The sequence below is a fragment of the Thamnophis sirtalis genome, unplaced genomic scaffold (genome assembly GCF_051295495.1).
Source record: "Thamnophis sirtalis isolate CommonGarterSnake01/CBP01778 unplaced genomic scaffold, rThaSir2_p1.2 scaffold_1, whole genome shotgun sequence".
NCBI lineage: Eukaryota > Metazoa > Chordata > Lepidosauria > Squamata > Natricidae > Thamnophis > Thamnophis sirtalis.
The window spans coordinates 173,188,961-173,206,573 of record NW_028261381.1 but is presented as its reverse complement, the minus strand read 5'-3'; the positions used below and the strand labels follow the sequence as shown (position 1 = coordinate 173,206,573).

The 17,613-nt window shown below is 47.7% G+C and overlaps 1 protein-coding gene across 3 annotated transcripts in view; it reads left to right on the top strand.

Moving 5' to 3' along the window:
* LOC106550501 (scaffold attachment factor B1) overlaps positions 1-949 on the top strand; it is a 40,051-nt gene extending 39,102 nt beyond the window's left edge. For all 3 annotated transcript variants that reach the window (XM_087703325.1, XM_087703324.1, XM_087703326.1), the window contains exon 21: positions 550-949. In XM_087703325.1, the coding sequence (XP_087559451.1) occupies positions 550-664 (115 nt within the window). In that variant the 3' untranslated portion in view covers positions 665-949. The remainder of the gene's footprint in view (positions 1-549) is intronic.
* The last annotated feature ends 16,664 nt before the right edge of the window (positions 950-17,613 follow it).

The following is a 17,613-nucleotide window of genomic DNA, read 5'->3' as shown; positions in this document are numbered from 1 at the left end:
GACGGTTTTTTAAATGGCAGTCTCCCCCTCTGCTTCCCAAAGTGGCCCTTCCTCTCCCAGTACAGCATTTGGAGGGTTTTTTAAATGTTGCATTATCTAGCTGTGATCTTAAGAGCACCCTAAGGGGCCCATTTATATGTTTTAAACCCATGTTTTCCTTCCAATTCAACCTTAGGGTCCTGGGTTACTTAATTTTTTTTCCCTCTTGCCTTTCCTTGGAGGGAAGAGGGAGACTGTCCGGCCCATCTCATCTGGGGAATTCTGGGAGTTGAAACCCGCACATTCTGGCTGTGGAATTCTGGGAATTCACACATCCTTTCTGGGAATTAGAAAGCCCACCCATCCTGGCTTGTTAAAGTTGCCAAAGTTAGGAAACTGGTGCAGCAAAGTTCACCTGGCCTGAACCAATTTGGTGCTGCCACCGGGGTAATAATTCCTTGCAAAAGGGGGAAGGAGCATGGGGCACAGCTGGGAATGAGGGCTCCTGGCTTATGGCCCTCCCCTTCTCACGGTGGTCTCTCCCTCTCTCTCCCCCTCTCTCTTTTCCAGGCAAGGAGGATTCATCCCAGGTGGCCTGCAGGAACCGACTGCCCAGGGAGAGGGCTTTGCAGGACAAGAGAGGGCAAACCGACCCGGCGACCCCCGGTTCAGCTGTCACTATTGAATGTTTTTATTGTTTTTAACTGTACAAATGGCAACCAAGATGAGGGACAAAGATACTCGACACCACGACTCAGTGTGTACCACTGACTGTGACTCTTAAGTTAACCTTCATTGTTTCACTTCCTAGCTCAGTATGTGAAGCCATTCATCATAACTTTTTTTTTTTTTTGTAACGTGTTTCTGTAGGTGCTGCCGCACACGCTCATCCTTTCAAAGAAAACGTGTTTCTTTTACGAGGCATTCCATTTTCTATAAATAAAGGGGGAAAAAAGTACGATTTACAATCGCCCCGATGCTGGTTCTGAGGGCTTTTCAGGAAGCGTCCGGCCTCAATCGCCTCCCGGGAAAAGGTCCCAAAGGTGCTTTTTCACCAGAGGCAACTGGACTTTTCTTGTTTTTCTTGGAAGACCTTTCGCTTCTCCTTCAAGGAGCTTCTTCAGCTCTGACTGGATGGTGGGGAACGGAAGGATTTATCCTCCTTGCAGACAAAGCTGGTCATTTGCATCCTTTGAGAGAGTCGTTGAGGCCACTTGGAGGTTTATCTGTGTCATCAGGATCACTTGAGTAGTTCTTGTAGACTGCAGTTCTTTCCTCTAAAAATTGCAAAGGAAATTTGTATTTGTATTTGTATTTTATTATTTGTATGCCGCCCTTCTCCGGGAGGACTCAGGGCGGCGAACAATTCAAAGGGGCAAAAAGGGGGAACATAAAAGACAAAATACAAATAATAAAAGTCGACAACAATCGCACAACCATACATGTCGAGAGGGGAGGGGAACTCATCACCCCCAGGCCTGCCGGCAAAGCCAGGTTTTGACGGCTTTTCGGAAGGCCTGGAGAGAGGTGAGGTTCCGAATCCCTGCGGGGAATTCATTCCAGAGGGCCGGAGCTGCCACAGAGAAGACCCTCCCCCGGGTAATAGCCAGGTGGCATTGGCTGGTAGATGGCACCCGGAGGAGGCCAACCCTGTGAGATCTAATGGGTCTGTGGGAGGTAATTGGCAGCAGGCGGTCTCTCAAGTACCCAGATCCAATACCATGAAGGGCTTTATAAGTGACGACTAGAACCCTGAAGCGTATCCGGAGACTGATCGGTAACCAGTGCAGCTCGCGGAGGATAGGTGTAACCGAGGTGCACCCACGATCGCTCGCGCGGCTGCATTCTGGACGAGTTGAAGTCTCCGAATACTCTTCAAGGGCTGCCCGATGTAGAGCGCATTGCAGTAGTCCAGTCTTGAGGTCACGAGGGCGTGCAGACTACAGGAACCAGAAGCACCACTCAGGTGACCCTGAGGACACCGATAGACCTCCAAGCGGCCTCAACGACTTTCAAAAGAGATGCAAATGACCAGCTTTGTCTGCAAGGAATATAAAACCTTCCGTTCCCCACCATCCACTCAGAGCTGAAGAAGCTTCTTGGAGGAGAAGCGAAACGTCTTCAAAGAAACACAAGAAAGGCCAGTTGCCTCTTGAAAAAAAAAAAAGCACCTTTGGGGACATCCGTGACCTGGGTGACTGACAATCTCTACAGACTCCCAGGAAAGGGATTTGTACAGACCGTGGCCACTTTTAAGGCCTGTGGACTTCAATTCCCAGCCTTCCGGGAGTCGAAGTTCCACAAGTCTTCGATGTCACCAAAATTGGACGCCCCTGGGGGCGGAACAAGTTACTGCTCAGGTAGCTTTGAAGTTCACATTTCTGTATCGCTTTGGCAACGTGCTAGCATAGCGGATGGAAGCCAAGATCCCTTGCTCTGCAGATTGAACCAAAAACGGGCTCTTGACGTGCCTCTGTGTCCAGGGATCCAGTCGCTATTTTTTGTCCCCTTGTCCGTGCAGCAGAACGGAGGTTTTTCAGCCGAAGGGGTGGGCCAGCGATGGCAAGGGTCAAAAATTTGGAAAAACCCTAACATGATCCCACTGGCAGGTCTCACACACGCAAAAGTACTTTTTTTTAAAAAAAAATACAATTCTCACAATTGAAGGCAAACGTGTATGTCCCAGGATAATTTTGCAAGCTCTAATCTGGATTTGATGACCAGGAGGGACCATAGTTTTTCCCTTCCGAGCTTTTGGGCTTGTACTGGAGCCTGTCCTCAGGAATCTTCTCTCTAGCAGACAATTGTTGTGGTGTCTGTTGTGGGTGGCTTTTTAGTTGTTGAATGGGGTGTTTGTGGCTTGCTATTAAGTCTTTTGCTGTGATTTCCTTGTGCTGCCAAATCATTGCTTCCTAAATACAGAAACAGGTAGTCCTTGAGTTACGGCCACAATGGAGCCCAAAATCTATATTGCAAAGTGAAACATTTATTAAGCGAGTTTTGCCCCATTTTACGACTTTCCTTGCCACAGTTGTTAAGTGAATCATGGCATTTGTTAAGTTTAGTAACACGATTCTTGAGTGAATCTGGCATCTCCATGGAAGTTTGCTTGTCAGGAGGTCGCAAAAGGGGATCATGTGGCCCACCCATCCCCAGGACACGACAGCCGTCATAAATATGAACCACTTGGCAAGCATTTGAATTTTAATTACGTTAACCATGGGGATGTTGTTAACAGTTGTAAGTGGGGAAAAAACGTGATCACTTTTTTCAGTGGTGTTATGACCTCGAACAGTCATTAAATGAACTGTTGTAAGTCAAGGACTACCTGTTGTCCTTCACTTACGACCACAATTCAGCCCCAAATTCCTGCAGTTAAAGTGAAAAATTATTAAGTGAATTTTGCCCCAGTGTACATCCTTCCTTGCCCCAGTTGTTAAGTGAATTGCTGTAGTTGTTAGGTTAGTAACATGGCTATTAAGTGAATCGGGCTTCCCCATCATCTTCTCTCATCAGAAGGTCACAAAAGGGGACCGCGCAACTCCGGGACACGGCAGTCGACATAAATACGGATCAGTTACCAATCATTTTGATCATGTCACCATGGGGACGCTGCAGTGGTCAGAAGTGTAAAACATGGTCATAGGTTATTTTTTTCAGTGCCGTCGTGACCTCACTAAAGAAACTGTTGTAAGTCAAGGACTACCTGTACTTGATCAGCTGGGGGGCTGTAAATCAGCACTCCTGTTGACTGATGAGTCTGAGAGCTCAGAAGACAAAATCTGGTCCTGGTGACTGATCTCTTCTGACCTAGACTTCACCAAATCACAAAGCAGCCTCCTTGTCCCAACCAAACCCCTTTTTGTTAAACTAATGTGAATCCCTCTCAATCACATCCAGCAAAGTCCCGGCAAACAGTCTTTCAAGGGTGTATTTACAATCACAAACCTTATCAGGCTTGGAGAGCTGCCAGGTTGATATCTTCCAAACACAATGCTATACAAGAAAATACTTGGCAGAGTCTCAGAGTCATGAACAAATCTTCACACTAATTAAGTGAATTAATTGTCTCCTGCAAACTCCACTCCCCTTTCCTCCTCTTTTATTCCCTAAGGGAGGGGGCATTCACCATCCACATGTGGCCTTACTCCCAAGTTGGCCCTTGTTCCTTAGCTGTTCCTTCTCCTGGCAGCTCTGCATATGCGCACACTGGGAACAGGCTCCAGCTGTTCTTCTGCCTCACTGATGTCTGATTCCAAAGGCAGCTGATAACTGTCAGACAGCCCTGGCCCCCTCTCTGCCTCCGACACAGAGCCCTCATCAGAGCCTTCTCCAGAGTCCAGGACTGGTCCATCTTCCTCCCCAACCTCCTCGCTGTCCGAATCTGCCACCAGCTCCGCTGCCAGCTGGCAGGCCACAACACAACCCAGATTGGATCCTGCAAATCCTGAATTCTCTAGACTAACCATTTCCCACAACCGTTCTTCAGATGTTTTAGTCTCCAGGCCTTTAATCGTCTTAAGTTGCTCTTCTCTGCACTCTTCAAAGCCTCAACATCTTTCTTATATCGTGGGAACTAGAACCAAGATGGAGTATTCTAAGCGCCATCTTACTAAAGCTTTGTAAAGTGGTATTAACCCTTCACGTGATCTTGATTTCCCGCCCCCTTTTTTTAAGAGCCAAGGTGGCGCAGTGGTTAAATGCAGCACTGCAGGCTACTGCTAGATCAGCAGGTCAGCGGTTCAAATCTCACCGGCTCAGGGTTGACTCAGCCTTCCATCCTTCCGAGGTGGGTAAAATGAGGACCCAGATTGTTGGGGGCAATATGCTGACTCTCTGTAAACCGCTTAGAGAGGCCTGAAAGCCCTATGAAGCGGTATATAAGTCTACTGCTATTGCTATTGCTATTATGCAGCCTAGAACTATTGGCTTTTTTGTTTAATATAATTTTTTATTTCTGAATAAACAAAAACACACAAAACACAACAAACACCACAAAAATATCTTCCATTGTAAAAAGTCTGTCAATTGGTTACAAAGAGCTTTCGTGCATCCCTTCCATAGTCATCACCTACAATTCATATCAAGTTATATATTTTAAATCAAATATATTTATATATATATTACTATCATACCTCAATCTTCATAAGACAATTATTTTTACATCCCTTTATATAAAATATTCCAAAATTTAAAGCAAAACCACATGATGGCATTCCGTTATCTATTTTCAATATCATCCAGCAACATTACATCTTTATAACACTTTCTAAATAAAAATTAATTATGTTTAATAACAAAGTTTCTAAACCTTTCTTAATCATTGTTTACAATTTATATCCAATTTCCCTTTTTTCGTGTCAATACAAATATTATCAATCATTTAACAATATCCATCATTTCATTTTTAATAACAAAGTTTCTAAACCTTTCTTAATCATTGTTTACAATTTATATCCAATTTCCCTTTTATCGTGTCAATACAAATTATCAATCATTTAACAATATCCATCATTTCATTTTTTTTGTCTTAGTTTAAATTTAACTTACTCTTTTTTAATATTATAAGCTTTCATACATAACAGAGTTTCTGTACTTTTCATGATCACCATTTAGAATTTATACCAAATTTCCTCTTATCAAACCAATACATATGTGTACATTGTTATCATCAATTATTTATCTAACTATATCCATTATCACTTCATTTTTAACATAATGCTCTAATTTTAACTAAATTTGACTAATTTTGTTATTAATTTTCCTCTCAACCTATGTCTTTCCAGTAATAGTGCAGTCTTATAACTTTTGCCATTTGTGGAATTAGTCTTCTGGTTATTTCCTTAAACAAATTTGTGTGGACTTCTCTTTGCAACTTGTTGCTTTTTACATATCTTGTAAAATCTCGAGATCCTCCGCCAGCTTCTTTAATCAGCTTATCTTTGGTTAGTGCTTTTGTCAAAAGTTTCTCTCCTTGAATCCATCAATTCTTCTCTATTATCTTCTATACCTTGAAATCTGGGGTAGAGCTCCTTTCCATCTATCTTCCCTTTCCATCTTCCACTCTTTCCAACCACACTCAGTTCATCATCAGTATCCACAATTATCTTGCCTCCTTGTTCATTTCTCCCCTGGGTTTTTAGGACTCTAACCTCCCCTTTTTCCATTTGCTGGATATCTTCAACTCTTCCATCGAATTTCACTGCATTACTATCTATATTTTCCAATCTCTTCTCAATTCTCTCTGTTGTTTCTAATAATTTTTTGAATTTCAAACATAACCTGTTGTAATGTTGTGGTTTCTTTTTGATGCTGTGCCATTCTTCCAACTAGTAAACCCTGCCACTCTAGTTTCAAAACAAGGTTTTGTTTTCACTTCTCTCCAGCTGCCAAAGAAGCATCCAAAGAGCACCCATGCTCTTTATCTTTTTTGTAAACCAGTTGAAGCCTTTGAAGTGCAAAGTCAAAACGATCAAAGAGAAAAGAGAGAAAGCAATATTTCCAGGACTCAACCTCCAACCTCCAAGTGGCAGTGCAACTTCTTTTCCCTCTGATATTACTACCCTCTTTATATTCCTTTTATATTTTCTTTTATTCTAGGCACAAAAGAAACAAAATTCTTAAATGGAGCAAAATAAAGAGAAAAAATCCCATCCAAACCAATATTATAAAAATAAAGAAAAAGATTTAATCCATAGGTAAAAAAAGAAATAGAAGAAAAACCAATACTTTCACTTTAAAAAACCGTTGCGACGTCAGCTCCTGTCTCTATTGGCTTTTTTTGGCAGCTGCTTCACCTGGCTGGCTCATGTTTAAGTGATCGTCCACTAAGACTCCAAGATCCCTCTCACAGTTACTGCCATTAAACCAGGTTTCACCTAGCCTGCAGCTCAATATAGTTGATTTTGTTTTTTTTCGCCTTAAGTAAGATTTTCCAAACTGAAGCTACGGCTCTTGAAGTTCCAGTCAGGACTGAAGCCATGGAGTTGGTGTGTAGGTAGTTCTTGACTTACAACAATTTGTTTAGTGACCGTTCAAAGTTATAACAGCCCTGAAAAAAGTGACTTTTATGACCATTTTTCACAAATGACCTTTGGCAAGATCTGAGCCAGAAGGGTGTGAACAAGTACATATCAAATGATAACCCAGCCCCCTCCCTCCAATGACCCCACCCCAGTGTCCAATGTGCAACTCCCTTAGGTGTCATGTGGGATGCTGTGTTCATTACGGCACAGTGTGGCCCAAGAGAGACCAGTCCAAGACTGGCACTCTGCCACAACTGTACCAGCTTAAATTTCTCATGTTTTGAGAGGATGGAGCCAGTAACTTGGGGGTACCGAATATATCTGAGCAGACAAAGGAGAACACTGGCAGTTGGAAAGGGCAACAGGTAGTCCTCAAACTTACAATGGTTCGTTTAGTGACCGAAGTTACAACAAAACTGAAAAAGGGACTTGCAACCATTTTTCACACTTATAACTGTGATCAAAATTCAGACGCTGGGCCACTGACTCACATTTACAACAGTTGCAGCGCCTCGGGGTCATGTGAACCCCTTTTTACAACAAGCAAAGACAATCACTTAACAACGGCGCGACTCACTTAACAACTGCAGTGATTCACTTAACCGCGGCAGGAAAGTCATAAAATGCAGTGATTCGCTTCGCTGTGCCAGGAAGGGTAAAATGGGGCAAAATCCACTTAGCCACGGCGATTTGGAGCTCAATTGCGGTCCAAAGTCAAGGACTACCTGTACAAAGGGGTTTAAGGATGGGAGGAGGTGGGGACAGAGGAAACTCTGTTTTCAACTTTCTCGTCATTTGGGGCAAAAGGACTGCAAGAAAATATACTTGGGGTCAACATACATTATGGCTGCAGTGACGCAGTGGTTAGAGTGCAGTACTGCAGGCTACTTCTGCTGGCTACCAGCAATTTGGCAGATCGAATCTCACCAGGCTCAAGGTTGACTCAGCCTTCCGTCCTTCCGAGGTGGGTAAAACGAGGACCCAGATTGTTGTGGGACGGCCTTCGGGCGGCGTTTCCCCCCCCCCCCCCGCGGATGGTGGTTTCTCAGTCAACAGGCAGCGTTTCTATCGGGGAGAGCAGCGTTTTCATCTGGAGGGAGGCTGAAGGAGCCTGCTCCAGTGGCCTGATAATTTCTGGCGAGCGACTGCTGGGCACCCCCCCCCCGCCCTCCTCTGCTGCTCCCCCCGCTGCCCCCCCCCTCGCCACATGAACAATAGACAGTAACGGCGCCTTCTTAACGAGGCCAATCTACAATCCTGGCCTGAGGGAGCTTTGGCCCTCTTTAATTGCTGGCTAAGAGAGCCTCGCCCTCCCCCCCCTGCTGCTGGGTGACGTTTCTTTCTTTTCAGCTTTGGCATTTCAGCTGCTCCTTGTGAGGGATTGAGATTCACGCCGGGCTAGCCATCGCCCTATGGAGAAGGTGATCAGCCAGGAACAGTACTGGGAGAGAATGGGAGGCTGTTCACATCTACTGCCATTCCAGCTCGGCTGGGCACCCCCTCCTCCCGCTCCCTTCGGCTTGGCCCCTCCTTTCGGTGAATTCTCCCCCCCACCTGGTTGCTGCTGCTGCAGGGCCTGCTATAGGGCCTTCTGCTGTTCGACATCTGACTCTTTTTTGAGCGCGGCTTCTGGACTGCATTTCCATCTGGCACGGCCACTGCTACCTGATACCACCCTGGACTTCTGGCCTCAGAGAGCGCCACCATTAGATGAGCGGGGGTACTGCAGTATGCGAGAAAGCCCCCTGCTTCCTTCAACTACTCTGGACTTTCTGGATTTTCCCAGAATCTGTCTGTTGCAGAGCCATCTGCTGAGAACTATTTGGCTCTCCCTGAACTCGCACTTTAACAATTTTGCGCTACTTTTATTCTTCTTATTTCCTTCTTTTTTCTCTCCCTTTTTCTTCTATCTTTAGTATGTTGAGTATATGGGATTGTATGTAAGTGTGTGAGTGACCCACTTTTATTGTTATTACTGTTGCATTTGTGTATTTTAATAATTACGTGGGGACTGGTTGTGTGAGTGTTTGAGTATGCTTGGCTCGGAGGACCTGCTAGGGAAGGCGGGGGGTACCGGGGTGATTGGGGGGACTACGGCCACGGGAGTGGGTCGGAGCATTGCGGTCGTGACAGGGAGAGGCAGATACGGCGGGGACCTTAGGGCTAGCCATTACCGGGGAAGGAGGGTTCGCTACATTACAGAGATCCCTCCTTCCGGCCCTTTGAGTCCCACTCCAAGACCAGATGGCGCGAGTACCCAGGACCCTGGTCTCAGGCTGCTGTTGCTAAATGCCAGGTCTGTTATTCACAAGGCTCCCCTCGTCCGGGACTTAATTGTTGACGAGAGGGCAGACCTGGCATGTATTACTGAAACCTGGCTGGGCACAGAAGGAGGAGTCCCCCTTGTAGAGATGTGCCCAGAGGGATTTCAGGTGCTTCATCAGCCGAGAGCCCAGGGAAGGGGTGGCGGTGTGGCTATTGTAATCCGGGAGTCTCTGTTACCTCGTAGGGTCCCTGCTCCGGAGCTTGTCGGGTGTGAGTCCCTGCTGATAAAGTTGGACCTCAAGGGTCAAGTGGGTTTGCTGCTAACGTACCTGCCTCCCAACTGCGTTGCAGCATCCCTCCCCTCGCTCCTCGAGTCAGTAGCCGAGCTGGCAGTTGAGTTCCCCAGGCTTATAGTTCTGGGGGACTTCAATTTGCCATCGCTCGGTGAACGCTCTGATGGGGCGCAGGAGTTCATGGCTTCCATGACAGCCATGGGCTTGACCCAGGTAATTCGGGGCCCAACCCATGCAGCGGGTCACATGCTCGACCTCGTATTCCTCTCGGAGCAGTGGATGTGTGATCTTGGTCTGAGGGGTAATGAGATCATACCCCTGTCGTGGTCAGACCATTGCCTACTGAGGCTTGACTTCCGGAGGCCAAACCCCCACCGTAGGGAGGAGGAACCGACCAGGTGGTTCCGCCCCAGGCGACTTATGGACCCATTGAGGTTCCAGACGGAGCTTGGGGTCATTCCTGATACTCTCGCCCACAGTTCGGCGGAGACTCTGGTTGCCGCCTGGCACTCGGCGGCGTCGGAGTCTCTTGATCGGATTGCGCCACTACGGCCCCTCCGGGTCAGTGGATCCCGGAGGCCCCCTTGGTTTACCGAGGAGCTCCGGGAGAAGAAACGCCGGAGGAGATGCCTAGAGCACCAGTGGAGGTCCGATAAGTCCGAGGCGAACCGAGCACTTCTAACCACCTGCACCAAGGACTACGTTCGAGCATTAAGAACTGCCAAAAGATCATACATTTCTGCCTTGGTTGCGTCCGCCGAGTCACGCCCAGCCGCCCTGTTTAGGATAACCCGCTCCCTCCTTAACAGGAGGGATGCGGGAGACCCCTTGCAGGGTAGGGCTGAGGACTATGCTCAATTCTTGGCGGACAAAATAGCTCGGTTTCGGTCGGACTTGGACTCCACCGCAGTAGATCCAGCCGAGACACAGGAGGACCGCTTGGCAAATCATCTCTGGGTTGAGTTCCAGGATGTTGCCTCTGGGGATGTGGACAAGGCCATTCGAGCTGTAAGTGCCTCCACCTGTATTCTGGACCCGTGTCCCTCCTGGCTGGTTGCCAACAGCAGGGAGGTGACACATGGCTGGATCCAGGCGGTCGTGACCGCCTCCCTTCGGGAGGGGCACTTCCCCGCCGTACTTAAAACGGCGGTGGTGAGACCCCTCCTGAAGAAACCATCCTTGGATCCAGCCATTTTAAACAACTTTCGTCCTGTCTCCAACCTCCCCTTTATCGGGAAGGTTGTTGAGAAGGTGGTGGCCTTCCAGCTTCAACGGGCCTTGGAGGAAGCTAGTTATCTTGACCCCTTCCAGTCCGGCTTCAGACCTGGTTACAGCACAGAAACCGCTTTGGTCGCATTGACCGATGATCTCTGGAGGGCCAGAGATGGAGGCTATGCATCCATCCTGGTTCTCCTTGACCTCTCAGCGGCTTTCGATACCATCGACCATGGTATCCTTCTGCGACGACTGCGGGAGGTGGGAGTGGGAGGCACTGTTTTACGGTGGTTCTCCTCCTACCTCTCGGACAGGTCGCAGTCGGTGTTGGTCGGGGGGCAGAGATCGTCCCTGAGGCCCCTAACATGTGGGGTGCCACAGGGTTCGGTCTTATCCCCCCTACTATTTAACATTTACATGAAACCGCTGGGCGAGATCATTCGGAGGCACGGGATAAAATACCACCAATATGCGGACGATACGCAACTGTATCTGTCCGCCCCGTGCCAACTCAATGAAGCGGTGGACGTGATGAACCAGGGTCTAGAGGCCGTTAGGAACTGGATGAGCGCTAACAAACTGGTACTCAACCCGGACAAGACCGAGTGGCTGTTGTGCTTCCCTCCCAATAATTTGGCGAATGTACCAACACTTAGGCTGGGGGGTCAAATTTTACACCCCTCAGATAGGGTCCGCAACTTAGGAGTCCTCCTGGACCCACAGCTGACTTTTGACCACCAGCTGTCAGCTGTGACCAGGGGGGCATTTGCCCAGGTTCGCCTGGTCCGCCAGTTGCGGCCCTACCTAGACCGGGAGGCTCTCACAACAGTCACTCGAGCCCTTGTGATCTCTAGGCTGGAATACTGCAATGGGCTCTACATGGGGTTGCCCTTGAAGTGCATCCGGCGACTACAGTTAGTCCAGAATGCAGCCGCGCGAGTGATAGTGGGCGCACCGCGGTTCGCCCACGTTACACCTGTCCTCCGCGAGCTGCACTGGCTACCTGTTGGTCTCCGGGTGCGCTTCAGGGTACTGATGACCACCTTTAAAGCACTCCATGGTAGTGGATCTGGGTACTTGAGAGACCGCCTCCTGCCGATTACCTCCCTTCGACCAATTCGATCGCACAGACTGGGCCTCCTCCGAATCCCATCTGCCAGTCAATGCCGACTGGCGACTACACGGAGGAGAGCCTTTTCTGTTGCAGCTCCGACCCTGTGGAACGATCTCCCCGCTGAGATCCGTACCCTCACCACCGTCCAGACCTTCCGCGCAGCCCTCAAGATCTGGCTCTCCCAGCAGGCCTGGGGATAGGTTCCTAATTCACCCGCCCGAGTGTTTGATTGTTGAACGAAAGTTGCGTTTTACTATTTTTTTCTTTGTTCACATTTTGTTTTGTTTTTGATGTTGCACTTCCCTCCCTTGTGATTGTGAGCCGCCCTGAGTCCCCTCAGGGAAAAGGGCGGCCTATAAATTTTAATAAATTCAAATAAATTCAAATTCAAATATGCTGACTCTGTAAACCGCTTAGAGAGGGCTGTAAACACTGTGAAGGGATATATAAGTCTTAAGTGCTATTGCTATTGCTGTGGTGGTTTTTATTTTATTCGTATTAGTTTTTCCAACATCAGGAATATGGTTTTACCATATTTTCCCAAAACTACTTTTATTTTCAAGATTGCACTAGCCATAATGTATCATCCACAGTGTGCCTTTTGGTTTCACCATAAAAGCATATGTGGGATTTAGAGTGGCTCAGTGGCTAAGACACTGAGCTTGTCGATCAGAAAGGCCAGCAGTTTGGCGGTTCGGATCCCTAGCGCCACGTAACAGAGTGAGCTCCCATAACTTGTCCCAGCTTCTGCCAACCTAGCAGTTCGAAAGCACATAAAAATGCAAGTAGAAAAATAGGAACCACCTTTGGTGGGAAGGGAACAGCGTTCCGTACGCCTTTGGCATTGAGTCATGCCGGCCACATGAGCAAGGAGACGTCTTCGGACAGTGCTGGCTCTTCGGCTTTGAAACGGAGATGAGGACCGCCCCCTAGAGTCGGGAACGACTGGCACGCATGTGCGGGGGGGAACCTTTACCTTTACCTTATAGATTTGAAGGGGCTGGACCGAAGCTGCTTGCTGGAATCGGGGAAATAAGTAAATACAATTTGAAATGAAGAAGCAGACCATTTACAAGGTCGTAACACCCATAGTCCTCAGACTTCAACAGCCGTGGCAGCATCACATTATCAGGTCAAATTGGCCATAAATTACAATTTGCCCTTATGTGAAGTTGTGCTCAACAACCTGCTGTGACTTCTATTTTCATTTAGAAAGTTTAAAAAAACCGCCTACTCACGGCGACTTTTAATTATGGCTTTAATGACCACTACCGAACTGATTTAAAAGTCCATCGCACTCACTGAATGGCTGCTCAGCAACAGGGGTGCCAATCCCAATTGCGGTCGCTGAGTGAGGACTACCTACGCTGTCGTTTGAAAGCAAGTCGGAAGATATTTGATTTTAAGGCTATGCCTGCTCTCAGATGGAGCACAACAGTTCATGAGAACACCCTACACCTGTCATGTAAAATCTATGGCCCATGTACCCAGAGGTAGCACGCAGAGCTCTCACTGTGAGCGGGTGGGGGGGGGGGGTTGCCGTCGCCAGCTGTTCTTCTGGTTTCCAGCAGGCACATGCGCTCCAGCCAGCTGATCTTTCTGGGTGCCGGAGTGCTGGAAAACAGCTGGAAAATGGCCCCAAAATCAGCCTGAAAACAGCACGAAAAATGCCCACTTTTTGTGCATTTTTTGCCGAACAAGGGGCCTGAAAATGGCCCAAAATACAGGCATGCACGCACCAGCCAGCTGGGCTTTTGAGTTTTCTGGACTCCAGCACACATGCGCAAGCATGCACATGCACACGTATGATTGTGCGTTCCAGTTTGGGCACTCGGTACCAAAAAGATTCACCATCACTGCTCTACACTAATTTAAATGACTTACTGCTGTTGGGCTACCAATTTACTCCATCCTCCCTTAGCATTATATACCCACAACCCTCTGCCCTTGTTTTCTGAAAGGATGAAGGCCCCTTAGACATAACCTAGGAGAGTGCAATGGTGATGGAGTAAACTACAGTTAGTCCTTGGGTTATGATCTGTAGCATTAATGACAGTATCGAATGCACGTGACTTAAAACTGGTCCTTTAATGCAGGGGCCCCCAACCTGTGGACTATGGCCGACTACTAGGCTGTGGCCAGAGATGGTATTCACTTAGCGTATTTTTCGGAGTATAAGCCAATTTCGTTGTACTTAAGTACAATGACAGTAAAGATTATACTTATAAGACGCACCTGAATATAAGCCGCACCAAGATTTTGAAGATTATTTGAATTATTGTAATGCGCTCTACATGGGGCTGCCCTTGAAGAGTGTTCGAAGACTCCAATTAGTCCAGAATGCAGCCGCGCGAGCGATTGTGGGTGCACCAAGGTACACCCACGTTACACCTATCCTCCGCGAGCTGCACTGGCTACCTATTAGTCTCCGAATCCGCTTCAAGGTGCTGGTCGCTACCTATAAAGCCCTACATGGCATCGGACCTGGGTACCTGAGAGACCGCCTCCTGCCGATTACCTCTCTCAGACCGATTAGATCGCACAGGTTAGGCCTCCTCCGGATTCCATCTGCCAGCCAGTGTCGGCTGGCGACCCCCCGGGGGAGAGCCTTCTCTGTTGCAGCTCCGGCCCTCTGGAATGAGCTCCCTGTTGAGATCCGGATCCTTACTACCCTCCCGGCCTTCCGCAAAGCCACCAAGTCCTGGGTGTTCCAGCAGGCTGGGGGGAGCTGAGAAGCATCTACCTCCACGGAAATTGTGAATGTTGGTTTTGTTTTTAATATGTTGTCTTTGTCTTGTTTCCCCCCTTTCCCTTGTCTTTTGTGAGCCGCCCGGAGTCCTCTGGGAGTGGGCGGCATACAAGACAAATAATAAATAAATAAATAAATAAATAAATAAATAAATAAATAAATAAATAAATAAGAGGCAAATTTTAAAAAAAGGTTTTTGCACTCTGCAGACCAAGAGCATGAATAGCCTTTAGGAGGCTTGTAGAGTGCTCCTGGGGGCTGGGGGGGGGGCAAACACGAGCAAAATATGGCCCGTTTTTCGCTCATTTTTTGCTCTCCCCAGCCCCCAGGAGCACTCTGGAAGCCTCCTAAAGGCTATGCATGGCCATTTTGGTGAAGGGGGCAGCACTTCAGGAGACAAAAAAATGCTGTATAAGAGACACACTTTTTCATGCTCTTTTTTGATGCGTCTTATATTCTGAAAAATACGGTACTTTCCCTACCGGTGCGCAAATGTGAGTGCATGTGCCCCGTCAACACATGTGCACCGCCTTCCATGCATTTGCTTTGCTCGCGCGTGAGGCTTGCACGCATCCCTTGGGCTTGAAAACGTGTATTATTTCCCTGGATGAGAAAAGAAGAAACATGTTTTTAAAGACGAAGAGTAGTTCCCTGCGCCCAGCAGATATTTGGTGCGCATTAAGACTGGGCCAACCTATCTGTAAGCTTTCCAAACACCATGTAAAATGAAATCAGAGTCGAAGCCAAAACACTGCTTAAAGTCCCAATTTAATAAAGCAGGCATGTTGGCATAGAGCTATGCGATTCCGACTCTGGAAGTTACATCAGAAACTGTTCTGTTCCCCCTTCACGGCTCGATAACAAATGGCAGGCAAACAAACTTAAAAGGAACTTTCTTTATCAGTTCTCGGCTCGGACTGGCTTCGAGCCCCCAAAATAACATAAATACAGTCTCTGACCAGATAACGGAATGAAAAACAAAACAACTCTTACAAGCAATGCACTTCTCCAAGTGTAGCCTTGAATCAGGGTTACAGGAAACAGAAAGCACTTATCCAAGTGTATCAAGCAATGTTGTACGAACCAAGGAACGAACGTTGACTCCTGCGACTAGGGCATGGCAGCATCTGTCCTTTTATCTCCAAAACCCCACTAACGAGCCCCAGCTGCATCGTTAATCTTGCATTCTGAAAAGACTCACAGAAGACTGCTGCTGAGTCACAACATGAATCCCACCCAGTTAAAAGTTCATGATCTTGCCCCCACACCCACAGTCCATCACATGGTCCAATCTTCTTCTTCCACGCTGGCGTCCACGCCTAACTGCTTCCGTCCAGGTGTTCAGGTTCAGAAGACAAAAGATGACCGTGAGCTTCTAGGAAAGAATTTCTTAGTTTGAAAACAACACATTCTACCCTTTGCTAAATCCCCTCCCCTTAATAAGAGTGTGGCAGGCCTAAGATTCTTAAAGGAGCCGCTGCAGGCCTGACACTATCTGCAAAGCAAAAGACCTCCAGCTCCAGGGTGATGGGATTAAGACAGGACCCTCCAGGACATAATAGGATTATCTAGCTCACCACATGGCACAAGTCCCTTCCTTCATTACATCACCCAGCAAGGTTCAACCAAACTCCGTTCAGACAAACATGGCTCCACATGGGAGCCTGCAACCAATAGGATATATGCACTTGCCACAGGAACAGGAAGCTAAAGGTCAAAGCCCAAGAGAAGATATAAATAAATGTATTGTTTTGGCTACAAAACCTCATCTAGCTATTTCCCTTCCTCCTACTTGAGAGACCGCCTCCTGCCAATTACCTCCCTGCGACCAATTAGATCGCATAGATTAGGCCTCCTCCGAGTTCCATCTGCCAGTCAGTGCCGACTGGCAACTACACGGAGGAGAGCCTTTTCAGTAGTAGCTCCGACCCTTTGGAACGATCTCCCCGTGGAGATTCGTACCCTCACCACCGTCCAGACCTTCCGCACAGCCCTTAAGACCTGGCTAGCCTGTCAGGCCTGGAGATAAAGCTAATTTGTCCCCACCCGAATGATGAATGAATGTTGCTTACTATTTTACTTCTATGTATTGTTTGTGTCTATTGTCTGTACCCTCCCTTCCTTATTTTATGTAAGCCGCCCTGAGTCCCCTCAGGGAAAAGGGCGGCCTATAAATACTAATAAAATCCAAAATCCAAATCCAAATCCCTCTGTTGTGTGGCAATCCTGAAGCCTCCTGGATTACCGCAGCCAGCTTCACGTCAGGGTTGACAACAATGGTGAGTGATGATGTTGAAAAGCGCAAACGTCACACGACTGCATTGCTTAATGACAGCAATGGCAGAATTTCCCCTTGTAATCCCTGGATCACACGGGTCATTAAGTGAGGACCTCGTGACCACAATGTGGGAAGAGACATAAATCCCAGGTCAGCAGGTGAGTGCTACAGGTTAGAATTGTGTCATGGGTAGATGCCACAGAGCATGGACAGCAGGGGTGGGTTCCTGCCAGTTCTAACCTCTTCTCTAGAAGAGGTTCACCAAATCTACCGCGCCGTTTAGAACCGGTTCCAGCTCCCCCACATCCCGCCCATCCCAACATCATCAAGATGAAGAGCGAGAGGAGGAATTCTGGGAGTTGAAATCCACAAGTCTTAAAGCTATCAAGTTTGAACACCCCTGGGTTTATTTTTCTAAAGGGTTAGGGGTGCTTTTGGTGGGAAGGGTTAACCGGTAATAAGGGTTAACCGGAGAGGCAGTTTCTGTAAGCAGGGCAATAAAGATTAGGCTAGAAACAACACCAGAATGTTTCCTTCCTGCCTTCCTTACAGGATTAGCCCTGTGAAGTGGGAAAAAACAAGATATTTCTTCCCAAAACCGCTGCTTAGAAAGTTACCAACCGGTTCTCCCGAATAGGTGCGAACCGGCTGAATCCCACCACTGCTGTTAACTCTGAAGCAAACCTGGCTGGGGC